Source organism: Anastrepha obliqua, chromosome 1 (assembly GCF_027943255.1).
Source record: "Anastrepha obliqua isolate idAnaObli1 chromosome 1, idAnaObli1_1.0, whole genome shotgun sequence".
NCBI lineage: Eukaryota > Metazoa > Arthropoda > Insecta > Diptera > Tephritidae > Anastrepha > Anastrepha obliqua.
Window position 1 is genome coordinate 174875714 of NC_072892.1, and position 24931 is coordinate 174900644.

Below are 24931 nucleotides of genomic sequence, written 5' to 3' on the forward strand. Positions count from 1 at the left end.
AAATAAAAGTTTTTTGAACCGTACCGTTACTGGTGATGAAAAATGGGTACTTTACAATAATCCTGTTCGCAACCGCCAATGATTAGAATCGACCCCTAGAGATGTCCTTCACCCCAAGAAGATTCTCTTGTCTATTTGGTGGGATATGACCGGTTTTGATTATTATGAACTTCCGGAACCAAACCAGACTATAACTGCTGATTATTATTCCCATCAGCTATCAAACCTGAATGAGGCACTTAAAAAAATCGACCGTCTTTAGTGAATAGACGCAAAGTTTTGTTTCACCACGACAACGCAAGACCTCATACCGCAAGGCAAACATTAGGCAAGCTGAACGAGCTCGGATGGAAGCTAATGCCGCATCCACCATACTCTCCGAATATTGCACCCTGTGGTTATCACCTTTTCCGTGGACTTCAATCCCATATAAGTAACAAGAACTACTCCTCAAAAGGAGCTATAAATAGGGATATCGAAGCGTATTTTGGCTCCAAGGACAAACCATTTTTTGAGCAGGGAATTATAAATTTGCCTAAACGTTGGGAAGACAATGTAAATAATGAACATTTTTTATTAATTTTAAAACCACCTTTGAAAAACGCACGAACTTATGGACTGATCTGAAACTATATTAACTCCACTTCTAATGGCCATTACTCCATTGTCCTAATCTTCTCTCGTTGGGAAAGTTGTGGTAAAGGATGTATTTATGTGCAGCTCTGTTGAATTACAAAGGTATATTTATTCTTTTTTTAAGTAACACCAAACAAAATTTCGATCCAGACCCGTCCCCACCTTTCAATACTGATAAAATACCTGGCATAGATTATTTAAGGGCAAGCCCTCTTTTCATTTCGTCTACAATTTCGTTAAAACTGTTTTCGCGTACCTGCCCTTAGAGTATGCGTAGTGTATGATTTATTGAGAAAAGCGGTGAGGGTTATTGGCCTAAAATCCTTTGGTTTCATATGTAAGCCCCTGCCTCCTTTGGGGATAAAAATAAAACCCACTAAGATACATCCCATCGGTAAGCGGCAAAGGTTGAGACAAGCGTAGATATTTATGAGAAGGGTACTTCGAAGGTCATAGACTGCTTATCAAGTAGTGGAAAATATACCATCGAGTACTGGCACCTAATTGCTAATTCAACCTTTTTTATGACTTATGATATTTCCACAGATACTCCAGGTCCTCAAGTTAAGAGTGTCGGAGTCAGTGTCCTCTGTGCACCTGAGGAAACAGGCGCTCATGACTAATCAAATGGACGATGTAGCTCGTAGCAACCTACCAACAAATTATCTTCCAGATTGTAAAAAAACAATCATTCCAACAATATTTGTGTTCTATATTATCATTTAAAGTTCCCACGTTCTTAAAAAATACTCGATATATGCATATGTAACCTCTTTAATTGATCTCGGATCTAAATTTGACGACATACTTACCGAGTCTCAATAATAAAATGCGTCACTGGTGCATTTCGTGGATGCTGAGAATGCGCCCAAGAAAGATTCACAGAACGCGAAGTAAAACTTATTAAAAGTGGGCGCTCAGGTGGATCGGGTACATCTGAAAAAAGTAGAGGTGAGAAAATAAGTTTGAATAAATTATTTTTAGAAACAAGCTAAAATTTAAATTTAGTTTGGTTTGAATAATTCCATGAAATAGTTTTGAAAGATAATAGGAATTTACAATGCGCTTTAGCCTTATTTAGAGTCTTAGCATTTCTAAGTTTTCCAATCAGCAATCAACCAAGTGTACTCTGTTGAATATTACTAAGGAAGATTTTGGGAAACGAAAAGTGATGTCAGCTAAGAACATGGAATTGCTGAGTGTACGGGTCCCACTTGGCAGGGATGGTATCACTAAAGTCATTAAAGAAGTAGAAGTCAACATATTATATGAGAAGTTAAGAATAGAACTGGACGACAAGGTAAACTGAAGTGCACCTGCATTTGAAAGGAAACTCCAAGAGTGTACCATGCACTGGTATAGAGATGACTCAAAGACAAAAGGGGGTTTAAGAACCTTATAACCCTCCCCAAGGATAAACTGAGAATGCTCATGGGAATGCTCACAGTTCACTGATGACTACGCAGTTATCTGCACATAATCGGGATATGGTCCACCGAACCGTGTTTCTCGGAAACTCCAATAGGCCTTTTCCTTGCGTGTAACGGTATAGTGCGGAGAAGGTTGAATCATCTCGGTCAATTACGTCCAGGAGGAAGGCATATACCAAAATGGTTACAAATTTAATCTTCGAAATAATAGCTACACATTCTTCACATCTCTCAGGCAGTTTGTGTATGCCCCGCCAAAAAATTGGCCGTCTTTGGCAGCAAACCAATCATGGAGCCATTTTTTGGCTTCCTCGTGGGAATTGAAGCGCTGCTCGGAAAGTGCGTGACCCATCGATGCAAACAAATGATAATCGGAAGGCGCCAAGTCTGGTGAAGTAAGCCGCATGCACCAGCGGTTCCCAATCGTACGTCTTCACCAATTTCCGGGTCGCTCTTGTTCGATGTGGCGGCGCATTGTCACATTAGCAGTTCATGCGGCACCCATCTTCCGACCATTAAAATCATGCCCATATCTTTCAAACATTTGGAAATGGATTTTGGGTCACTCCCAACTACTCTGCTATAATTTCTTGCATTTGACCATCATCTTCATCCAACAATGCTTGCAATTCGGCGTCCTCAAACTTTTTCGGTGGCCGGCCACGGTCCTCGTTCTCTACGCTAAAATCACCACTCCAGAATTTTTCAAACCACCTGAAGCACTGTGCTCTACTTAGAGCATGCCCACCATAAGCTTCTATAAGCATTTGCTGAGCTTGAGAAGCGTTTTTCTTCAATTGATAACAGAAAATCAACGATGTCTGCAAATCGTAGTTTGAAGGCACGAAATTCGACATTTTTAAGAGCAACCCTAAATGCATTGTTGTATGAACCGTAACAAACAATGAACTAAATATTGTTGACAGATGACAGGCGAAAAAAACAAGACGTTTGGGAAGGTTTAAAAATACTCCTAGTGACATATATGGACTAATAGCTGAAAGTCTCGTTTCATAGGTATATAGGTACCATATACGCTCAGCCCAACCCAGCTCTATCTTAAGTTTAATAAGGGAACTGGGGTTGGATGAGGTACTGTGATGAGTAGAGGGCATGAAAGATTTTGAGGTCGAAGTGCAAACCTCACAACAAATTTATCTATCTATTCTCAGCTTTACATTGTCTTCTAAGGACTTGTGATAAATGAATGGGTCTAGTGCTCGCTGAATGCGTTTTACGTATAGTTGAAAACTCGAGTCGATTGCAGGAAAGATTCCAGTAAGAAGGCTGAATTAGGAAGAAAGTGATATGCTACCTCCTAAATACAGACTAATATACTGGCAGACTTTGTAAAGATAATTTAAGAGGAGTTCGCGCAATGGTGGGTGATTCAGATTTATGCCACTTTGAGAAATAAAGTTTATATCGACGTAGAATCAAAAATTTTAAGACGGGTTTCTTTGTAAACAAACCTTGTTTTTAACTCTATTAGGGAAAAGTATCTGGGATGCTAGACTAACTAGGTTTGGTCTTTAACTATGGTGAAAAATACAATTCTGAGGTGAACTTCGGATGCCACGTCACTTGGGAAATTCGATAGCCGAATTCTGCACGATTATTTTACATGTACTCACACACTCGCCCAACGTCCGGTGTTTTTAACGTGAGTCACTTCCGGCGACGTTATAACACCACGGTGCTCAAAAGCACAACGGATCAAATCAATGCGTTTATGAGAGCCCCAAAAACGCTGCAAGCATTTACGGTACCAATTAGTAGCGTGGAATGGACACACAAACCATCTAGGGGTTCGCGGCTATCTAAACTTCTACCGTGATATGGGTCCGGCACCCGGTGGCAGTGCAACTCCACATCGAGCCCAAAAAGGCTCTGCATTTGGGAGTTAAACCCCAACCACCACGATAATCCCCGTAGGGGCCGTCCTTAAGAACAGGTCGGAGCAAGCTCCGAGGGGTCCTGTTTTTCATGGTGCCACATTTAAGTCTCCAGTTAGACTTCGTAGTTAAGTCTACTACCGGTTGAAATTCCATACAGCTCTGGACTGGTGGGCATACCGCAAGTCCCACAACAGCACACACAAGCTAAAGCTAATCAACTGAATGCCTAAAAGTTCCTTCGCCGTACAAATAATTCACGCGCATATTGAACAAACAATTCGACATTCCAACGAGTGAAAAATACGCCACTCGCATCATACCGTCCATCGGCTTAACTAATGGCCACACCCGCAAGATTCCTAATGTCTGAGTACATCGGGCATTTGTAGAGGACACGCACCCAGACTTGTCTTGCCGATCCACAAACACATTCCTCACTTACGCACACTCAACCAATCAGTCTTTGTTCACAGATACCAACGAAGTGTCATTGGTTAATTTTGTTTCTCATATCACCAACGCAATTTCGGTTTATTTTGTAAACGCGTCCCAAGTGACGTCAGCCCATCAATTGATTCTGCCCAATTCGCTCAGAGTCGAATAATGGTTCGTTAAAGAGCACACCTCTAAACATGTTTCATCATTCATCATCGGCATACAAAATATTATATCTCTTTGACTGCTGATTCTGTTAGTTTTTCTTAATTCCACTCACCTTGCACCAATAAGTCCACAATCGCCTCCGGTATGTGACGATCATTGACTAGGCAGAAGTACTCAGCCGTATCTGTGGCTTTGGCGGGGTTAAATTGCAGCCCAAAATTATCCGAGAGAAGTTGTATCTGTAATGAAAAGAATTTAAGTGAGAATTAATGAACCATTCACCTGATTTAGTAACAAGATTAAATTTTATGCAGCGTATAAAAGAAAATATCAGGAAAAGTTTTTAAATTAAGATTGAACTTAATCTGCAGAAATGAATTATGCAACTATTTCATATGAGCCCTGATTTTGCGTATATTTCCTGCAACTTTGATTCCGATAGGAACTTACAACATTGCGTATTTGGCTCGTTAAAACAGTTATGTAAAAATTTTCATGCTTCAAATTAAAATTTCATACAATACCAAAGCGTAGAGTAGAGTAAAAATGGCAAAAGTAATAAAAATTTCAAACGCTGCTCAGAAACCACTTTATAAACGGCCACCAAGCAGAACTGCCGCTCCAATTTTCAAAAGTGAAAGAATGTCAAAAAGTAAGCAAAACCGACACAGCCGCCAACCAGCCTGTTTTCTAACTATGTAAGTTCGAAAACTTTACATTGCCTTTGAAATTAATTAATTAATGTCAAGTAATTTTTCATGCATTCCACATTAGGGTGTTTGTATGCGTGTGTGTGTGTGTGTGCGTGCTAGCTGGCGCGCGATAACGCTCATAATTTCAAGCCGCTTGCAAAGCCACAATTGCACTTTCCACCAACATAGACGCCGACTGCACTTATCCTTAATTATGCAGCCGCGCACACTTTGCCAACAGGCCGCAGAGCAGAGTAGAGCCAAAGCCAAAGCCAAAGCCGAAGTAGGCAGCCAAATCAGAAGCTGGCAAACAAGTAAATTGCAGCGGGGTAATGATAAGGCTTGTCGAGTTCCACAAACTTGCAAGCTAACTGTGTTTGATTTTTCTTCGTTTCTTTTCTTTTTTATAAACCAAAAAACTAAGCGAACTTACATTTGCTAACTACCCCTTTGGCGCCTCACACTCAGCTACGTAGCTAGAAAAACGTTAGTTGCACGGCCTTGAATGCGGAAAGCAAGTGCCACTTTAACTTAGGTATGTGTGTGTGTGTGTAAGTACATAAGGACTTACATAAATATGCAAATAAATAAGTGTGCATGTGTTTGGCATTTGCAGGAATTTGAAAACTCAAAAAGTTTGCTGAATATAAAAAGAGCAAGGATTGAGGAAACATAAACTATTTGTGGCTGCCTTGAAAGTTTCATGCCAGTGTCGGGCTGTTTGAATGCCTAGCGATGCATCGGCTTCGAGTTGGTTACACGCCTCGCTGTCTAACTAGCTGACTAGACTGCCTGCTTGGCTTGTTCGGGCTTGTTAGTTGGCTCAATGTCTGGCTGCCTGACTGCCTGACTAGTTGACTGCTTGGCTGCTGCGCTGCCTATCTGCATACAAAGCCGAGCTGAGTTTGGTACTGTGATAGGCATTCAAGCAAAGACAGAGTTGCAGCATAATTTTAAAATTATGTACCGCATACGCATTCACCTCATCACCTTATTACTCACACTCACACAAACATACACAAAGGTGTACCTTCTGTTCAAAAGGTGTGCTTAATTTCTCATTTAAACGAATCACGAACTGTATATGAAACTTAAATTTACTTTGTGTCAATGGCTTCGGCTTCAGTTTTCAACACACAAATCGCCATTTGGAGTCAATTAAAAATCACACTGATTTAAAAAAAAAAAAAATTCCAAACGATTTTCTTCGCTATAAAAAACGTCCGAATAGGAATTTTACATGGTGGAAACTTCTCTTTATTCTATTCAGAATTCGATCTTCAACAGTTGTACAAGCTCCGAGGCTGCTATAATAGTTTGCAAGTTGTTGGTGTTGTAGCATCATAAACATTTCTCATAAATATACGGGGAATGATGCTGAAGTGACAGTCCTTGACCGCATATAAATTCGGGTCGTTCCGGTTACGCAAAGCCGACTGCCATGGAAGCGATAGTTCCCACCTACGCTATAACTCAGGCGGTGCAGCTGGTAGCCGAATTTACTGCTTGCTACTCTACCTCAGACTACGACAGTCAATAAGACAGTAAGGCTTAAGTAAGTAAGTACTTCAGACCCGTCCTTAGATGCTCTGATTGGTCTACCACCACTTAATGCTTTCATCCAAGGAGAGGCCTTGAAGGCCATTTGCAGCCTGAAACACAATGGGGACCGTTGCGGCCCCTGTCCGGAAAATTGGAAAACCGGGAAGGCATGGACTTCGATCCAACTATTCTTTCCATGCCCCTTGACTCCATGCCATCAAGAGTCGTACTTGAAAAGAGATACAGTGTAGTGCTACCAGAGCCGCAGTTGTGGGAAGACTCAGAAAATGAGCCCGGCAAACACTGTTTTCGCATTTTCACGGATAGATCCAGGACCAAGCACGGCTCCGGCTCTGTGGTCTACCTAGGATCCAGCGAGACAAAACTACATTTTGCTCTTGGAGTGCATGCATCCGTGAGGTGTATGCAGTTCAAGAAGCGATGAACTTTGTTGTGGAAGACAGATGAAGAGGCAGATCTATATGAGTCTGTACTGGCAGCCAAACTGCGCTCATGGCCTTAGACAGCCCCTCAACCACATCAGAGGTAGTCGATTCCTGTAAATCTCGGCTCAACCATGTCGGTAGACATAATAGCCTGATGCTAACATGGGTACCAGGACACGTGGTTATCGTGGATAACGAGACCTCTGATACCTTAGCTAGGATGGGCTCTGAGGGCAACTTCGTTGGCCCGGAGTCTGTTCTGCTACTCATTTTTGAAGCCATCAAAGCCACGGTTAGCAAGTGGACTACTACAACCCACAAGCAAGCTTGGCAGGCTGAGAGAAGATGCTGATGGACTAACGTGATATTGTCGGGTCCAACCGGCTGTACCGCAAGTCCTCCTATCATTAAGCAGAAGGGACTGCAGACAGCTGGTTGGACTGATTACGAGCCACTTTCTGTAGGCGAAGAACATGAAAAAGGTAGGCATCTCAGAGAGTGTACCCTGCCCAGCTTTTGAAGAGGAGGATTGGACGGCGGACCACTTCCTGTGCGTCTGCCCGTCTTCCTCTCGACTCAGGTTTGAAGTATTTTGCACTGATGTGTTAAGAAGCGATCACCTTGGCTCCTTGGCACGAAAATATGTACTCAGTTTTTTTGGAGATCAGGGAGATTTAAATAAAATTAAAAGGGAATCCGAGCGTAGTACAATGGACTTAACTGTGTCTGAGTGCTGCACTTGCTAATTTTCCCGACAAAAAAAAAAGGCAGTAATGGGTGCGATGACCAATTCGCTCTGTGTTCGAAAGTGTGGAGCTGAAATACGTGACCCAGAGGGTGTTTCGACTCAATGGAATTCAAAGGAATGAACCAACCGATACGCTTTATTCATATACATATACAGTATGCGTTACTTAACGTGTACAGCGTCCGGCCCTCTCCCTACTATTTTTGAAATAAAGCTTGACGTGGTAAGAATGTTGAGATGAGTCATTTGAAGCTTGGAACAAAAATGTTACGAGTACTCAAAATTACCTTCCGCAACACTTTCTATTGCCGCGCTGTTAACGACTGATTAACTGGTTAAGAACTCGCTCGCCTTGGTTCAGCGTTTCTCCTCTACTATTAAGAAATATTCCATGTTAGGTTAGGTTAGGTTGAAATGGTTGCTCAAAGAGAAGACACACTTGAACGAAAATCAAAAATTCGTCCTTCGGGAAACCATTGTAAATGAGATAAGAAGGCTTGGAAAAGAGGAAGGAGCAGAAGGGGGGATGTGTATTTGGTAAAGACAACAGAACTATGAATGGTTTGGGGTGGTGTTAGCCGCTTCGTACTACTGATGAAGCCAATAAGGTTTTTAATATCAATCCTTGCTATATCAGCAGGCGTGGCAAAGAGATGAAAGTCAAGATGCTTAAAATTTAGCCCTACGAAAGCGGGGAGAAAGTACTGAGATGATTTCACCACATCCTTCGCGCAAGTTACTCCGATCCACTCGTAGCCAGAAAGATTTTGCGACCTAACAAGTTTGTGTACTTGCATAGTGCTCGCTGAGTTGACGTGAAGTCCAGCTCTCCAGGAGCAGACCGCAGGTAGTCAGCGGGATCACAATCTTTTTGTTTAGCGGTGTAACTACTTCACAGGCCCCTCTTCTAGCCAGCTCATCTGCATCACAGCTTCCTGCAATGTCGAGCTATGACCAGGTACCCAGATGAGCCTGATATCACAGAATTCGGATGCAATCAAAAATGAAATCACATGATCAGACATTTACTAATGCCTGTGAAACAGTGTATCACGAGCATGAGCTGAAGCCTACGCCTCCATATACTTTCTTGTCTTTGACGCTAGAGATCAGTTCCGAGCATATGTAAGTACATTTTTTATTAGGAAAGTTAACAAAACCCAATCTAATCTGCCTGAAGCTGTTTAAGCTCTGTGACTAACGAAAACATCGGCAGAGTGAAGAAAGCTCGTAATGTGAACACCACAGCTGCAACACCCATCCAAAACGATCCATGCTTATTGGTCATTCGCTTTGATTAGCGCAGTGCCGGTTACTGCAAATCTCTACCACCGGTAAGATTATTAATAAAGAGTATCACAAGAGCAACCGAAAGCACTTTATGGTAAACGTTCATTGGAATTGTCATAAATAGTTCGAAGTTTCTTCGCGGGTTCACTCATCTAATTTTTTGCTCAACTGTTTAAGTAAAATAAGCTGTATGCCCACCCTTACTTACTTATTTGTATTTGTATGAGGTATCCTCGTGGGACTATTTTCTGTTCAAGCTACCAATTTCCGTAAAACGCTTCGGGAGCATTGAGGCGGCAAAAGAGAATTCACAGAGGAAAGGAAAAAGTGGAGATTGGGAGTAGTGTTGTGTATGGATTAGTGGGAAAACTACTTGGATGAGAAAATGAATACGTAATTAATAATTATATTTTCCCTTCATTGACGAATTTCGGGCTCTTTATGAAACAGGTAAGTTGAACAATTCTCCACACAAGAAAAAAACAAGTTTTTCGAAATAGAAACAAAAAGAATATTATTTTTGTGCAGCAATACACGATTTTGCGCCCTTTTTGCTAGATTCTTCTTAGCTCTGACTGAATTCGGTTTGACGAAAATACCGTATTTAAAATTGGACAGCGACGTAGCCGAATTGGTAGGTGCGTGACTAACATTCGGAAGTGCACAGGTTCGAAAATTCGGGCAAGAAGAATCAAGTGAAAGAAGAAGTTTTTTCTTTTTTGTATTAGCGACCAGCCGTCGGCAGACAATGCCGAACCACAGAGTGCATCGATAATCCGATTCGATAAAGAATTAAACCGAGGGGAGTCAAAATTAAAAACGGTATGAAACCAAAAAAAAAAATATTGAAGTTTCTTGCTAATATATTATTCTCACTTTCCGAAATGATGTATCAGCCATATGGAATTTGGAAAAAGTGTACCTTTGGACCCTGAAGTTTCAACTACTACTGGTCAAAACTATATATTACCACCGCATACTTACTGAACTTCGTGACAGCATGAAGAAAAAGCAACCCGAATAGAGGAAGGCAAGTTATGGGTTCGTTTTGACAAAAAAGAATTGAATCACAAATCTGTTTTTAAAACTCGTTTTCCAAACGTATTACAAAAAAGTCTAGCAAAAATTATGCAATATCTAAATTATTTACATTAAAATGTTATACCCACATATAAGAACGAGGCTCGTTTGAAAAGTCCCCGCAAAGCTAGCGAGAATATGGCACTAATGGCACATATTGAGGTTATGGTTTGATAGTCTATCTTTTGAGAGAACACACACGAAGTTTTAGCCAGTTCCGTCCATTTCTTTGTGTTTGGCATTAGTTTCAATTGAGTGATTTTCCTTGTCCATCGCGACAACGCACCAGCTCACGGCTCAGCAGTCGTTTCACATATGACATATTCTCTAGACTTGGCTCCCACAGATCCCTCGAACTACTATTTGTTTCTCAATTTGAAGAAATAGCAGACAGGAAAAAGATCTTATTCAAACGATGAGTTGATTGCAGAAACGAATGACTATTTTTTCAGAATTGCACAAATCCTACTATTTGAATACAAAAATTTGCCAGATGGTGGCACTCTAAGTTCTTTATACTTTGCAAAAAGTATGGTGTTTTTTCGAATAAAGGGTGAACGAATATTGCATGTCCTTTCGCGCGGCTTAAGCTTGCTGGCGGATGCGCATATGAGCCAGCTAGTTAGTGTTGAGTAGAAAGCTGTTAACGTAATTGATGGCAGAAATCCGCCGGCGAACCCAGCCAGTCATATAACTGCGTTGCTGCGTCATATTCATGCTTAGGCCCGACTACAAAAGCCATTACACGTTCTTTTACATACAAATGTATGTATGTATGTGTGTATGTGCTATACACTCGTTCAACTTGTGCTAGCTACTCAACGGAAATGTGCTTGTTTGTATGTGTGTAGATGTGCCTTTCCACAATTTTAGTGTTCATCATTACAGTAAATGGTTTAAAAGTTTCGGCCACATTACTCGGCATTGGCTTCCTTTTATTATTACACCCAGCCGCTCTCGTGTCTTTTGCCTTCCTCTCTCACGCTTACCCACACTTGAACTGCATTAAAGGAGCGCTGGGGAGTTGCACACCAGTTATTGGTAATGTCTTGGCTGCAATTGTTGGCTAGCACGACAATGCCGCTGCCACGTGCATTTAATTTTCAACACACACACACACGCGTGCATATATGTGCATATATTATTTGGTTTGCATGTGCTGTGCGGCAAGAATGTGTTAAATAGCAGGCTGGGACACTTAAAATTGTAACCGGCAAGTGCGCTGGACAACACTCAACCGCAAGGGCAGGCGATCAGGTTCAAGTAACTACAGGTAAAACTACTTTCGGAACTCCCCCCCTTTCGGCTTTCAGCTAACTAACTATGATATGTTGCACCGCTCGCCTTAAAAACTTTGCACTTTCGAGTTATTTCGATTATTCTACACCAGCAGCAATCGCAACTTTGCCTACAACATTTGCCGTTGCCGCTACCATCTTATGAGGCCTGGGCCGGCGTACACGTTTAACAAGCAAGCGCGTCTTCTCACCTTGCTTGTTGTAGTTCTTCCGTGTGCCGTCTTTCCTTCCGCATATGCTATCCGGATCGCTTTCTTTTTTGACCCCTTGGGAAGCTATTAACTTTTGTTTTATGGACCAAACTAATGATTTGTGTACATGGCGAGTGTTGAGCTGCCGCATGTCGACGCAGAGTGCCGGAGTTGCTGTCAGTTGCTAAACTTATTCAGAAAGAAGAGAAAGAGCTCTGCGGCGACTATGAAGTGGCGGCGAGTGTAAGGTGTTGCTCTAATGCCATTGCCGAGCCACAAGACGCAAGGTTTACTCCCAGCAGGTATTAGTTGACAGCCTAATGCCAGGTGTACCCGTACGGCACACAGCACTTGATTTAGTGAGATAACTTGGAATCATACGTGTGTGAAACTATTGGGCGGGAGGTGGTGCGAGCAAATCCAAGCGAACTGCTCGGCATGTTCATATGGACATAAGAGTGGTAATACGTTGGATAAACTAAAAGTGACAAAGTAGGTAAGGGGTTGGGTGAATTGATTAAGTAGCCCTAAGTATTAGGACATATTTAGTTGCTCAAGTCGCATGGGTGCCAGTGGCGGACAACAATATCCTGGTGTTAACTGTCGTTTAGCTCAGAGAAAATATTAAAGTTTAAATTACTATAAACACCAGCTCCTACGCTGCAATTCCTTTCACTCGGCCGCATTCATTTTGCTGTACTGTCCGGTACAAGCGAAAGTCGCTTGAAGAAATGTTCCAAAAAATGCTCTACCAAATTGACATTTTCTAAAAAAGCTCTGTCTTCTACTTATAGTGAAACCAAAAGACTAATTTGGAGCTTAAGAAATGCTAAAGCAACGATTCTGGCAGACCTTTTTCGCAGATATGGAGCATGACATGTATGAAGGCCAAAAAAAAAAATATGGAACTGACTTCTGAGCTTAAAAAAAGCAGTGAGTGAATTCGTTAAGGTATCAACTATAACTGCCGAAACATGGATGAGGTACTTCTCTTCCCTATAAAGCAATGGAAAGGAACCAACCCTATATTGGTCCGGCACTCAAAGAGCAACCAATTAAAAAGGCCTTAAATATAATTTGGGAAATTACTTTTATTCAATTCAATGTAAAAAATGTGTGAAAATAATAGAAAATTAAGAATCAATTTACTTTTGCTCGATATGACCACCTTTTGTCTTGACTATGGCCTTGAGACGGTCCAGAAACGAATCGCAAGTTGCCTGAATGTGACTTGCATGTATTTTGAACCACTCGCGGTCAATGGCTTTCTTCAGCGCTTCGAGACTGGTAAATCCTTTAGTTCGGACTTTGCTCTTCAAAATGACTCAAAGAGAATAATCCATCGGATTCTCGTCTAGTGAATTGGAGAGCCATTGTGTGGACTTTATGAAGTTCGGAACGTTGTTTTTTAGCCATTCTTGATTCACTCGAGCTTTGTGAGACGGTGCCGAGTCCTGTTGAAAAGTCCATGGCCTGCCACCGAAATATTTTTCTGCCCACAGGTTCAAAGCAACCTCCAGAATACTCCACCGATAATATTTCGCATTTACCTTGACGCAAGGCTCGATGAAAACGATTGAAGAGCGCCCATCTGCCGTTACAGCGGCTGCCTCCTGGTGGCTAATCGATGACTCAAATTCTCGTACGAACGGTTGGTCAAATAAACCCTATCAATTTGAAAAATTGTCGCGTCAGAAAACACAACGTTCGGAAATGGACCGCTTACGGCTAAGCGAAGCAACTCCTTCGCTTTCTCATGTCAGACTTGAGAGATTGCAAAAACAAGCATTACAGAAAACAGGTTTCCGAAGAAATCGATCAGGAGTAGACGCAATATTCAATAAAATGAAGGTATGCGAAAAAGCTTTGGCACTTAACGAACCTAGGCTTTGTAGACTTTTTTGATAGTCAGACTGGGTGAGCTTTTAGCGCTGCTTAAACTGAGGCATATACGGCAAAATGTTACAGTCATTATAAAAGAACTCAGCACGGGGAACAAGACATCTATTCGAGTGGATGGCTACCTCTTTCTATGAAGTAGGCTCTTAAATCTGGATGGAGTGGCTTCACGATTTCTCACTGGATTTATATGGAACATCGTAGTCGTCGTTGTTATTTCAGGCGAGGAGGCGCTCAAATTCATTTGAAACCTTGAATTATAGGTTCATGGTTAAGAGCAATAAACATCATCAGAGGTTTATTGTGCGCAGGCACTATAACCTAGTGAAGTAACGACCTACTTCATTTGAAGACTACTCAAACAAAGTTTATGTACGTATTCTTATGTTATACAAGTACATGTAGAGCTTCCGATAGAATAGCTTTCAATTCAAATATTCTGGTCAACTTATGTCTATGATCTATTTTTTTATACTCCAGTAAACTCCATAAATGATACTCTTCGTCGCTGCTGCTATAATATGCCGATGTCGTCGCATTATCGTCGAAATCAACCTCGCTGTATGATCGGCATTTTAGATTAGATAAGATTTGTCGGACAAGCCCAAGCACTCAGTCAAGAGCCCATTGCACTCCACCTGGCCAGATTTCAGTAGAAAGAATAGAGATAGGAAAAATATGGGTGATGTGATCGACATACTCCAGCTTAAAGCGAGAGGCGAGCAACGTGGGGCTTGTAGTGAATGAGGGCAAAACAAAGTACCAGTTGAGTCATCGAGTCTTGGACAATATGCCAGTGTTGACAACCATCGATTTGAAGTTCCGAAGGGCTACCAGGGGGCCAGCAACAGCCTAGAGAATATGGTAGAGAAAATAATAGTTGAGAATAAGTCTTACCCACAGGTGTTACTTTGGGCTCAGTAGGTAATTCAGAAGAAGAGCTCTCTCTCTCTCTCTCTCTCTATCTCGAAGGAACAAACTGACATTCTATAAAACGCTCATCATTTTCGTCCTGCTAAATAGTGCAGAAGCACTTTTTTCCCCTTGCAATGGTATCTCAAAGAATGAACCAAACTTCTCTCGTCCAAGTGTGCCTACTTTCTAGGCATTCCATTACAACCTAACTTAACCTAACGAATGATGTCAACAGCAAATGAGAAAGTTTTGGGAGCTTTCGGGAGAAAAATTCGCCGTAAATCAGTGGTCCTCTCAGCTTTGGTGAGGAGTATCGCGTACGGTGGAACAGCGAGCTATTTAGCAACTTGGTACATCATCGAGCGCAGGACAGACAACGCTGGGGACGCCGATGACCGAACAAGAGCCCTTTGAGACCAATACAGTTGATCTCTTCTTGGGAAGCCCATCAGCAATTTAATTTCTCTCCGTCTGAGTCTACCCGTCGTCTGAGCCTACCCGTCGTCTGGGCCTTGATGGTAACTGGACTATCGGAAAAAAATGTTCATATCTCCCTCGCTCCCTAAGCATTTTGCTTACCTGTAGGATCGCAAAAACTTCTGTCTGAGAAACACTATTAGTATTCGGCAGTTTAAAAAACCCCAGCTCCGACTCCCTTTATTAACTTGCAGCCATCAGTGAAGATAAACGTACCAGGCTCGGTACAGACTTCCCCCTCGTTCAAATTCTGCCTACTTGGAAAGATTGCCCTGGCACGACCCTCAAAGTCCAGTTTGCGGATAGAAAGCTGTACGAAGTTCACCGAAACGCGGTGTTAACTGCCCAATAATGCCATGTTCCTTCAGAGATTGCCTCTAGAGGCCAACATCCTTTAACATGATTCCACTCGTTGTTAAATGTTCTGCCTTATTGTAGTAATTTTTTAGGCGTAAGTAGATATTTTTGCCGTAAATAAATAAAAAATAACTTCTGCTGTTGGTTGCCTTGATTTTGTACTGTGATTGTGCATAACTATAATATATTTCAAGTAAATATGTAAAATAAAAGAACATTTGCCGCTCGTTGTGTGGAGAAAATGCACAAGACCACCAGAAAAATAAATTGTCAAAAATCAACACGATTTTTGAGCCACTTGAAACTTATTTTTTTAAACCAGAATCTAATGAGTTACAAAACTGCATACTCGAGTTTTCTTTTTAAATTTTAATTAAATATTTAATTAACTAACATTTTAATGAGCCCTTGATGATTTTTTTTTTTAATTCTCACAAAGTTTAAAACTGGGATTTATGCGGTTTTTGTAGAAGCAAGAATAATTTTTTCACCAAAAAAAGTAATAAAATTAGAGCAAATCCTAATGGTTTTGAAATGAAACAAACAAACAACTATTTAAGGGTGAGAGGTTGAAACTATTGAGTGCTTATTTTCCTTAGTTTACCAATTTTTAGAAATATCAAATGTGAATTTGATATTAGAAGCTTTACAGCAGAATATGTAAATGCAAGCAAGAATATATTTTTGAAATAATAACTGCTCCGTAGCAACAATGCAATTTTATTTTTATTCTGTATGGATTTCAAAAGTTAGATATTCATTAAAAGCAAAAATCATTTACCCAACAATTTCTGATTTCAAGTTACCTTTTTCTAATTGAGTTGCATGTGAGTATATTATTAATCTCACGTTAAGAACTCAATACTTATATGTACACACAAAAATAAAATTTCAACTAATGTTTGTTGTTTTTCTACAATTCAACTCGCTCATTTCACAGAGTCCACCGTAAAACACAGTTGCAAACAGGAGCTCTACAACGCTGTCAGTGCTTCGGATATGAAAATGTATATATAAATGTATGTATGCACATACACTACTACATACATACGCACACACTAACTTTCTGTTTGCTCCTGTTACCCCACAGTGGCACTGGCAAGCCCAAAATAAGCAAAATCTAAGTAATTTTATTCACTCAAAAATTTTTTAAAATATTTTGTATTTGGTCTTTTACACATAACGCATTTGGATATAAGCACACACATATACATAAATGCAGTGAATTAAAAGCATACACATTTATATGTGCATATACAGGGGATTACTATAAATACATACCGATCTTTTGCCAAACTCCTTTCAACCACAATTTTCAGCACAGTTGCCCTGGGCACTATCGGAGCTGAGCGGTGTGCCTTTGCAATTCAGTTGTGTTTATTTTTTTGGCAGTGTATTAAAATTTTAAGCTTGAATACCTAGAAATATTCTACACCTATGCAATAACAAACAATGCGAGCGCAATGCTTGCTGCCAGCAGTAAAATGGAATTCGATATTTTCGAAGAATTATGCCATTCAAATTTGCTTGCAACGGGTGTTTTTTCGATTACTAGCTGTATAGAAGTTTCTCTAAAAATGTTAATTTTTTTTTGTAATTTTATCTATAATGTAAACCAGTTGCTCAAGGAAACATATAAAGGGGTTTTCAATTGGCGCGGGTCGACTTTGGCGCCCTGTGGCAGCCATTTTGTTTTGGCATCTGTCAAATCTTTTGTTTATTATTCAGTTGTTTATGCCAAATCATCATGGCAAATTACACGATTGAACAGCACGTTCAAATGATAAAACTTTATGCTCAAGCGCTTGATTTTGATGAACTCAATCAGAGCCCCGGAGATCCCGAAAACAGTCAATGGAGGCTACAAATGTAAATGTGAAGGAATGACCTTATTGAATTGCTTCAATTGGAAGGAACGACCTATTGAATTGCTGGCCTTCAAATATATCGTCAACCTATTGCATTTAAGGGGTTCCGCTGGTCTAGAACTATGGTATTTTCAGGATTTTTTTTCACAATGAAAAATTGAAAAACGATATTAAATTTTTTAGGCATTTTACTTAACTTCCTTTACATACAAAAATGAAAAACCATTTTTTTTTTAATTTTAATAATTTTAAAAATTGCGCTGAACTTGACTCTCCTGAAATTAGACCTGGACGGTGTTGTCCATTTTTGCTCTTCTATTTATTTGAAACACAAAACCCAAAAAAATATTAATCAGTATGACTGTGGCTATGTCCCCCTACTAGTATAAAAAAAAGTTTACAAAATGCCGCGGTTTTGATTTGGACACTCTCGAAATCGTGCTGTTTTTCAGTTTTTTAATCAAAAAAATACGAAATAATGAAACAATAATATGATTCCGGTAAGGGCGATAGCCATTGATGTTGTCAACAACATATCATATTAAAATTTCAGATGATTCGTTTGAATAGTTGTTTTTTTTGACAACACCTTCGGCCAGGTAGTTCGATATAAATGAGTTTAAAGTTTGAGCTACCGGAGTGCGCGAACCGCTCTCTACCTAGTTAATGGGCTGTAGAAGCTATAATATTGAGAATTTCCGCATGAAATTTTCACAGTATATTCTTAAGATACTATATTTGTCAAGTATCTCAAAAAAAGTGCGTGTAGCGTAGTACACATAACAGAAGTGAAACTTTCAAGGGAGAAAAAGAAAGAGGGGTAGACCTGAGAGGGAATGTGAGAGAGAGAGAGAAAAAGAGAGAAAGAATATATATTAAAATAAATTCACAACTTTTACAGAGAATACAAAAAGACAAAATTTACAAATAAATTCCCTTTCATCGCTCGACATATTGACAACTCGTACTTTTACGATAAGTAATTGCATTGTGTGCGGACAAACCACCGACGGTACGACCCGTGTGCGGAGGCCCTAACTGCGTTAATTCCTAAACATTCTTCAAATTGAATCTGCCTTATGAATACTTAGCGGCGACGTTAAACTAAAATTTGCTTCGGCATTGGTGTTTTGTCTTGCTTTTACCTAATAGCACTGCTTACATACTATTCACAATAGACGTACATGGGGACAGACTTGTTTCATTTTCGTAATATTTGAAGGTAAATTTGTTAAACAATTCTTAATTTACCGATTATCGAGGGGAAAAAATATACGGTATGCAAGGACTATGGATCTGAGCTTGAACGAAATAATTAAAACCAAAAAGATTGCCAACCATCAGCAGTTAAGAAATTGTAAGTATGCCGAAATATAAAGGGTGGTTAAATTTCAAGGGCCGATGTTGAATGTGAACCACACCTAAACGTTAACGACACCGTTGGACTTCTTTCTTTGGGGTTATTTGAAAGAAAATGTACGTTGATAAGCCAGCAACAATTCAAGAGTTAAAGGATGAGATAATTTGGCACATTAACGGCATAGAACCTCAATTACGCCTCAGCGTCATCGAAAATGTGGACCATCGGATAGAGGTGTGCCGCCGAGGTCGCGGCGGCCATTTGGCATAAATTTTGTTCCGTACGTAATTGAGCAATAGCAATATTATCATAATAAAGAGAAATGACAATAATTTCGTAAAAAATCGTATTTAATTCAAAATCAACACCGGTCCTTGAAACTGATCCACCCTTATTTCCTTATGTTCAAGTCTGAGCAATCTGAAATCTTTTGGTTAACGCTTTTCATTCATTGCGGCGGCAATGCGGAAAACCCACGTAAAGGATTAACATTGCGAAAAACCTTAAATAAGCCGATATTTAAACAGAGCGTTGCGGCTGATGCTCGTAACAAAATAATAAAAAATATAAACTGTCAAATATCAGACGGTCAACAGCAAATAATCAATCGCTAATGGATGGATTTATGATGGCAAATTACTATAAAACATATAAGGTATATCTCTCTCTCTCTCCTTTTCCTCTATGTTATATCTTTTTTCTCTCTCACGGAACGAAAATGCCCAAAACGTTGCATGGCCTTGAAATTTACCTCTCCATTCTCGCTCGTTCATCGACGCCTAAGAAGTTTCACTTCGAAAATTTATTTTTTGAAATTTCTAGACCACCGAGTCCCCTTAAAGGACAAACTCGCCAAGCTAAAATTTCTGACTTTTAAAATCATTTTAAATATCTTATATACAAAAAAATTGTTTTTTTCTTAATTTTTAAAAAGTTTTGTTGAAAATCGTGGCTATGTCTTTTATAGAAAAAATATTAAGTTTAAATGAAAAATGAATAAATTGTCAATAAGTCCCTGCGCTCTAGCCTTCCAACGCAGTGTATATCGAGATATGTGTCTGTCCGGCATTCAGCCAAATGCGAAGCTTATCAAGCTAAAAAGTTTGCTTGGAGTCCACACCTTTAGAAAACCACCCATTATATGGGTTCTCACCCAAGTTCCCACAGCTGTACTAACTGCACTGATATTTTCCCCTGGTGGCTTATGAAATGGGTTTTAATTTCTGGTAAAGAAATTAACAAACAAATAAAATAATGAAATTTCAACTCAACACACAACTCCGCTCAAAATATTCTTCCTACGATTTGTGATTACGGCTTAAAGAGGTAATGCTTATTTGTTTTTGTAAACATTGTGATGAGAGTGCAGCAATAAGCTTGCAAATAAAGGTTTTTGGTTTTGATATTTTAGCCCCTTTATAAATTATTTCCATGACAATATTACTACAAAAATTGCACCTGCAACAACACTAGGGATGAATAGTCTTCTTCTTGGAACTTTGGCTAGGCAAAAATTAGTGAAAAGCAAATTCATTTTTGTTTGCTGCTTTCTTGCTTCATAATTTCAACATTTTTATTAGCGAAAAATTTTTTTGAGAAAAAATTGTTGGGAAAGGTTGATGAATATGACTGATGATAAATATACTGGGAAAATATGTAAGTAGATTTAAGGAAAATATTTGAAAAAATTTAACAAAAAGCGGAATTACCATCCAGTGAACTTAGGGTGCTGAAAAGGTCGACTACAATACCGCAAAAATCTAGCTAGTCTAGAAGTAAGGCTATGTTCGGTTAGGCTCGATTCGGATAGGTGAAATAAAATTGGATGGCAGTGATTTCAGGTTGGAGATGAGCGGACGCTGACAATATCCGATGAGGCGTCCCTTGGAGTGTTCGAGAAAAAGACTTTGGAAATTGTTTCTCGATAAAGATTCTGAGAAAGATTGGGAAGATTTTTAGACTTTTGCACGTTCGAGAGGGTGAGTATTGTAGACGATGGAAAAATGAACTGTATGAGCTTTACGACGACATAAGCAGAGCGCAGCGAGTAAAGATCCAGCGGCTAGGTTGGCTGGGTCATGTCGTCCGAACGGATACAATGGCTCGGGCTGTGAAATTATTCGATGCGGTATCTGAGATGCTAGCAGAGGAAAAGGAAGGCCTCCTCTGTGCTGGAAAGATCAGGTGGAGAAGGACTTGGCTTCACTTGGTGTTTCTAACTAGCGCCGGTTAGAACGAGGAAGACACGACTGGCGCTTTGCTAAACTCGACCAAAATGGCATATGCGATTATAGCGTCTTCAAAAAGAAGAAGGTGATTTAAGAACTAAGAGAAATCATAAGAAAATTCCCCAGTCAGCAGATATCCATGCCCAAAAGCTTCTCAGCCCAATATACAAAGTAAGCATCAAGGTATCGGAATCTTAGCCGCGTGAAAGCGAGACGGCTGAGCGATCGTTGAAGACAATATACCACTTGATCATCTCATAAGCAGCTACTGCAACAGAAATTTTATGTAAAACAGATTCACATGGCATGTACCCCATCGCATAGTGTAACGTTAATATCTCCACTACTAACGAAACTTGGTTAGCCAAGAGGGCCCACTCAGCTACTTACAATTTATTCAGCTTGTTGTCTCAGAGTCAATTTCTAAAGTTCGTCGGTCAAATCTAAGGCAAAAACCGAAAGCTTTCTTTTATTTGTACGCCTATTGCCTAACAAAATCCGAGGACACAGTTACTGAAAAATTAAGGTCTGGGTAAAAATATATAGAATAATTGGCTTGCAAGTGAACAGACAGTCTAATTTTTCGTAATAGCGGTTAGTTTTGACTGAAATACACTGCAGTGCTCCCAAAGTTTAGTTAAGGTTAAAAAATTGTTTTCCTACGCTACCAAAACAACTTCGAAGCATCCCTACAGCGAACTGCCGGTCGAATGAGGTTTAAGCAGTAAAGTTTACTAGTACGAAAACATGAATGAATCGATAAATCGAGTGATCATTAAAAAACCAAAATGAATCGGTAAGTCGCGTGATCATTAAAAAACCTAAATGAGAAAGAAAAGTTAAAAAAAAAAATTTAATTAAAAAAAAAAAATGTTATGCATAAAAAAAATTTTTAAGTATTAAAAAAAAAGTTTTTTTCATTCATTAAAACACAAAATTAAAGAGAAAAATTTAAAAAGTAAAAAACAAAATATTTTTTTATTAAATATTAAAAAAAATGTAATATTAAAAAAAAATTTTAAATATTAAAAAAAGTTTTTTTCATTCATTAAAAAACAAAATAAAAAAGAAAAGTTTAAAAAGTAAAAAAAAAAATATTTCTTTTATTATTAAATATTAAAAAAAAATTTATATTAAAAAAATTTTAAATAGTAAAAAAAATTTTATATATTAAAAAAAATTGTAAATATTAAAAAAATTTTTTTTTAAATAAAAAAACAGAAAATGTGTGTAAGGAAAAACCATAGCCATAAGGGGAGAAGCAGAATATTACACACTTAACTCCTCTTCAAACTTCCTGAATCCTTTTTGCATTTGTAATGCTTGTCGAGGGATAGAAAGTTAAGCTAAAAACAAAGAATGTGATTCACCATTGTTGATGATGCCTATGGTAGCCATATGCTGACCCTAAGGATTATGCCTCATTAAAAATCTAACCAGCGATCGAAGTTCTTATCGATTTCTCAAGAAGTTCTTAGCCGTAAGTTTCCGATTCTTTAAATGCTTATTAACTTTGAGCCTTAAATAGCCCTGTGAACGGTTTTACCGCGAGGTCACAGCGGCATATAGGAAAACTGCTGGGCTGACGAATTGGCTTGACAGTGATGCTGGAGACGGTTTCATCGCGAAATTGTAGGATTGGCGTTCACTTGAAAACCTGTAGTCTGCTCCTGAAAATATGGGCCTCGTATCAATTCAGTGAGTGATGAGTTAGAGCGCAGCCGTGCGAAGTCGCGAGATCCTTTCGGCTACTGGTAGATGGTGGCCGTTCGACGGAGCTTCTGTGGCTAAAAAAGCCACAGCTCTCAAATTTGGTGAGAATTTTTAACGGGCATTGTCCGTTGGGTATCCGTACAGTGAGGCTTGTGATTGCTTCAAGGCCTTACTGCAGAACGTGTCTGTCACAGCAGCTTCCCTCCAACTGTCTTGCTCTTGTAAGGCTAAGATTCAGTTGTCTGGGTTTTCACTTTTTTGCTACATTACACAACTGGTGAATTTCATCAGCGGTTAACGGTTTGTAGCAGTTAACGCGTTGCAATTAGTCACCGTTTGGTCATCATACTTTAATTCAAAGTCGCTTTGTCCATCTTACTTCTGCTCGGTTGTTTTGGCTTGGCGATTTAAAAAATGAATTGATCTCTGAGCTACTTCCTACTTCTAGATTGGTTTACCTCTATTTTTTAACCCAACAAATAGTGTTAAAAAAACTGTATTCTTCATTTTCAAATCTTTCATTGTCGAAAGTTTTTCTTTTTTAATTTTTAATAAAATTCATTTTTTTTTTTATCTCTAACAAAATTAGTTTTAAAAATTAAAATTATTTTATTAAAAATTAAAAAAAAAATGAAATAAGCTAATTTTTACCTAATTTAAATGTTTTATGTACCGAGATGAATCCCGAAAACCCGCGATTATATTAACACAATCCCGGATTTCGGGTTAACCAATCACTGCTAGTATTTTTATCCCTCGAGGTAGACTTTTCTTGTGCTTTTGCGTTCGTGTCGATAATTTGCGTTTTACTTCCTACACTCCCTTTTGTTTTAAGACTTACAGATTTAATCTTTCTTGGCTTTGCACGTTCATAATAAATACTTTCAAAATAATACTTTAAATACTCACCCTCGGACTATGCAGATGCTGTATCCGATTGGCAAACTGTGCTATTGTGGTTGTTGAGGTCTTCCACACCAAAGTATCGACCAGCGAGTGCTCGGAGACGCCTGGGCACAGAATAGTAACATTTTTTCCAGCATCAGCGACGACATTCACATATTCCAAATTTGTTACATCTGAAAATGTAAGGATTGAATGATAGATGCATTAGTATCAGGCGAAAATAAATGATTGTATTTAGAAGACAATGGATTTATTATTTCTTTATTTATTTATTATTTTTTTGGAAAATGAATTGAAAAGTCCACGCCATGAACAACTGGATGGTATTGATTTATGTGAGACTCAGCATACGAATATGAGTATGATATTTGTCAATCATCCCCATGGATTTCTATAATATTGCTGTTTAATAGAATATAAAGCGATTTCATAATAATCTAAACATTCTTGTGCGCCAATTACTTGGCAACCAGGAAATATCTTTTATTTTCATCGAATCTATTAGATATTCGGAGTAACCTGGTATCAAGCTGGCATATGACTGAGTTGATGATGACTTAGTCTCCTCATTTTATGCGAGGGTTAGACTGAACAGAGGTGCTAAGTAATACAAACAACGCTTTACCGATGCCGGAAAACACGGAAGGACCGGCGCTCGCCCGGAGCAACGAAAGCTACAATGAACACTTCGCGCAATGAACACTTCCTGACCAGGGTCCAAGGCGGCTGGTTACTGATATACACCGGGGCTAACACATCGGCAGAGCGAATTCACATCACCCCTTTGAGGCCGCAGGTGGAAAACCATAACGACCTATTCAGGGACTCCCAGTGCGCCTCGTTGCATACCGGTTATGCTTTTTACATACAGTCGCACCTAACATGGTGAACAGACACTGACCAATACACCACCCAATATGGGAACAGACATGTGGTGGATTTTGTCTCTTAACTTTCTAGCTAACTCTTACAAAGTCGCTGAAACGAGGGACATCTTGACTAGGGTCCGCGTCGTAGCCGCCACCTCCTTAAGGAAGATGCCCTTGCGTGCAAACAAGGATGATGGATTACAAATTATGAGAGTAACTTCAGCTGCCACGTCAAAGGGGACTCACTAGCAGAATTGCGCCCGTTCATTTCGCTCCTCCAGTCGTCGTTGTTCAACTGGCAGCGAAGTAACTTGAGCGGTGGTTACGTTGATTTTTTCATATGTCACCAACACAATCCCTAGAGAAAATAATTTTTGACCGATTTTAATAATATTTTTCTCAAATTACTCGTGATTTCGGAAGAAATTGTCTAGGCTTGAATTAAATTTTTTATTTTACATTATATCAAAACTCATTCTTTAATG

General features: G+C 39.4%; 1 protein-coding gene across 1 annotated transcript in view; it reads right to left on the reverse strand.

Annotated features, from left to right (window-relative positions):
- LOC129238714 (protein sidekick-2-like) overlaps window positions 1-24714 on the reverse strand; it is a 96631-nt gene extending 71917 nt beyond the window's left edge. The window contains exons 1-4 of the mRNA XM_054873846.1: window positions 24693-24714; window positions 23581-23750; window positions 4680-4806; window positions 1449-1572 (exon numbers count right to left, since the gene is read on the reverse strand). Of these exons, the coding sequence (XP_054729821.1) occupies window positions 1449-1572; window positions 4680-4806; window positions 23581-23750; window positions 24693-24714 (443 nt within the window). The remainder of the gene's footprint in view (window positions 1-1448; window positions 1573-4679; window positions 4807-23580; window positions 23751-24692) is intronic.
- Between the last annotated feature and the right edge of the window lie 217 nt (window positions 24715-24931).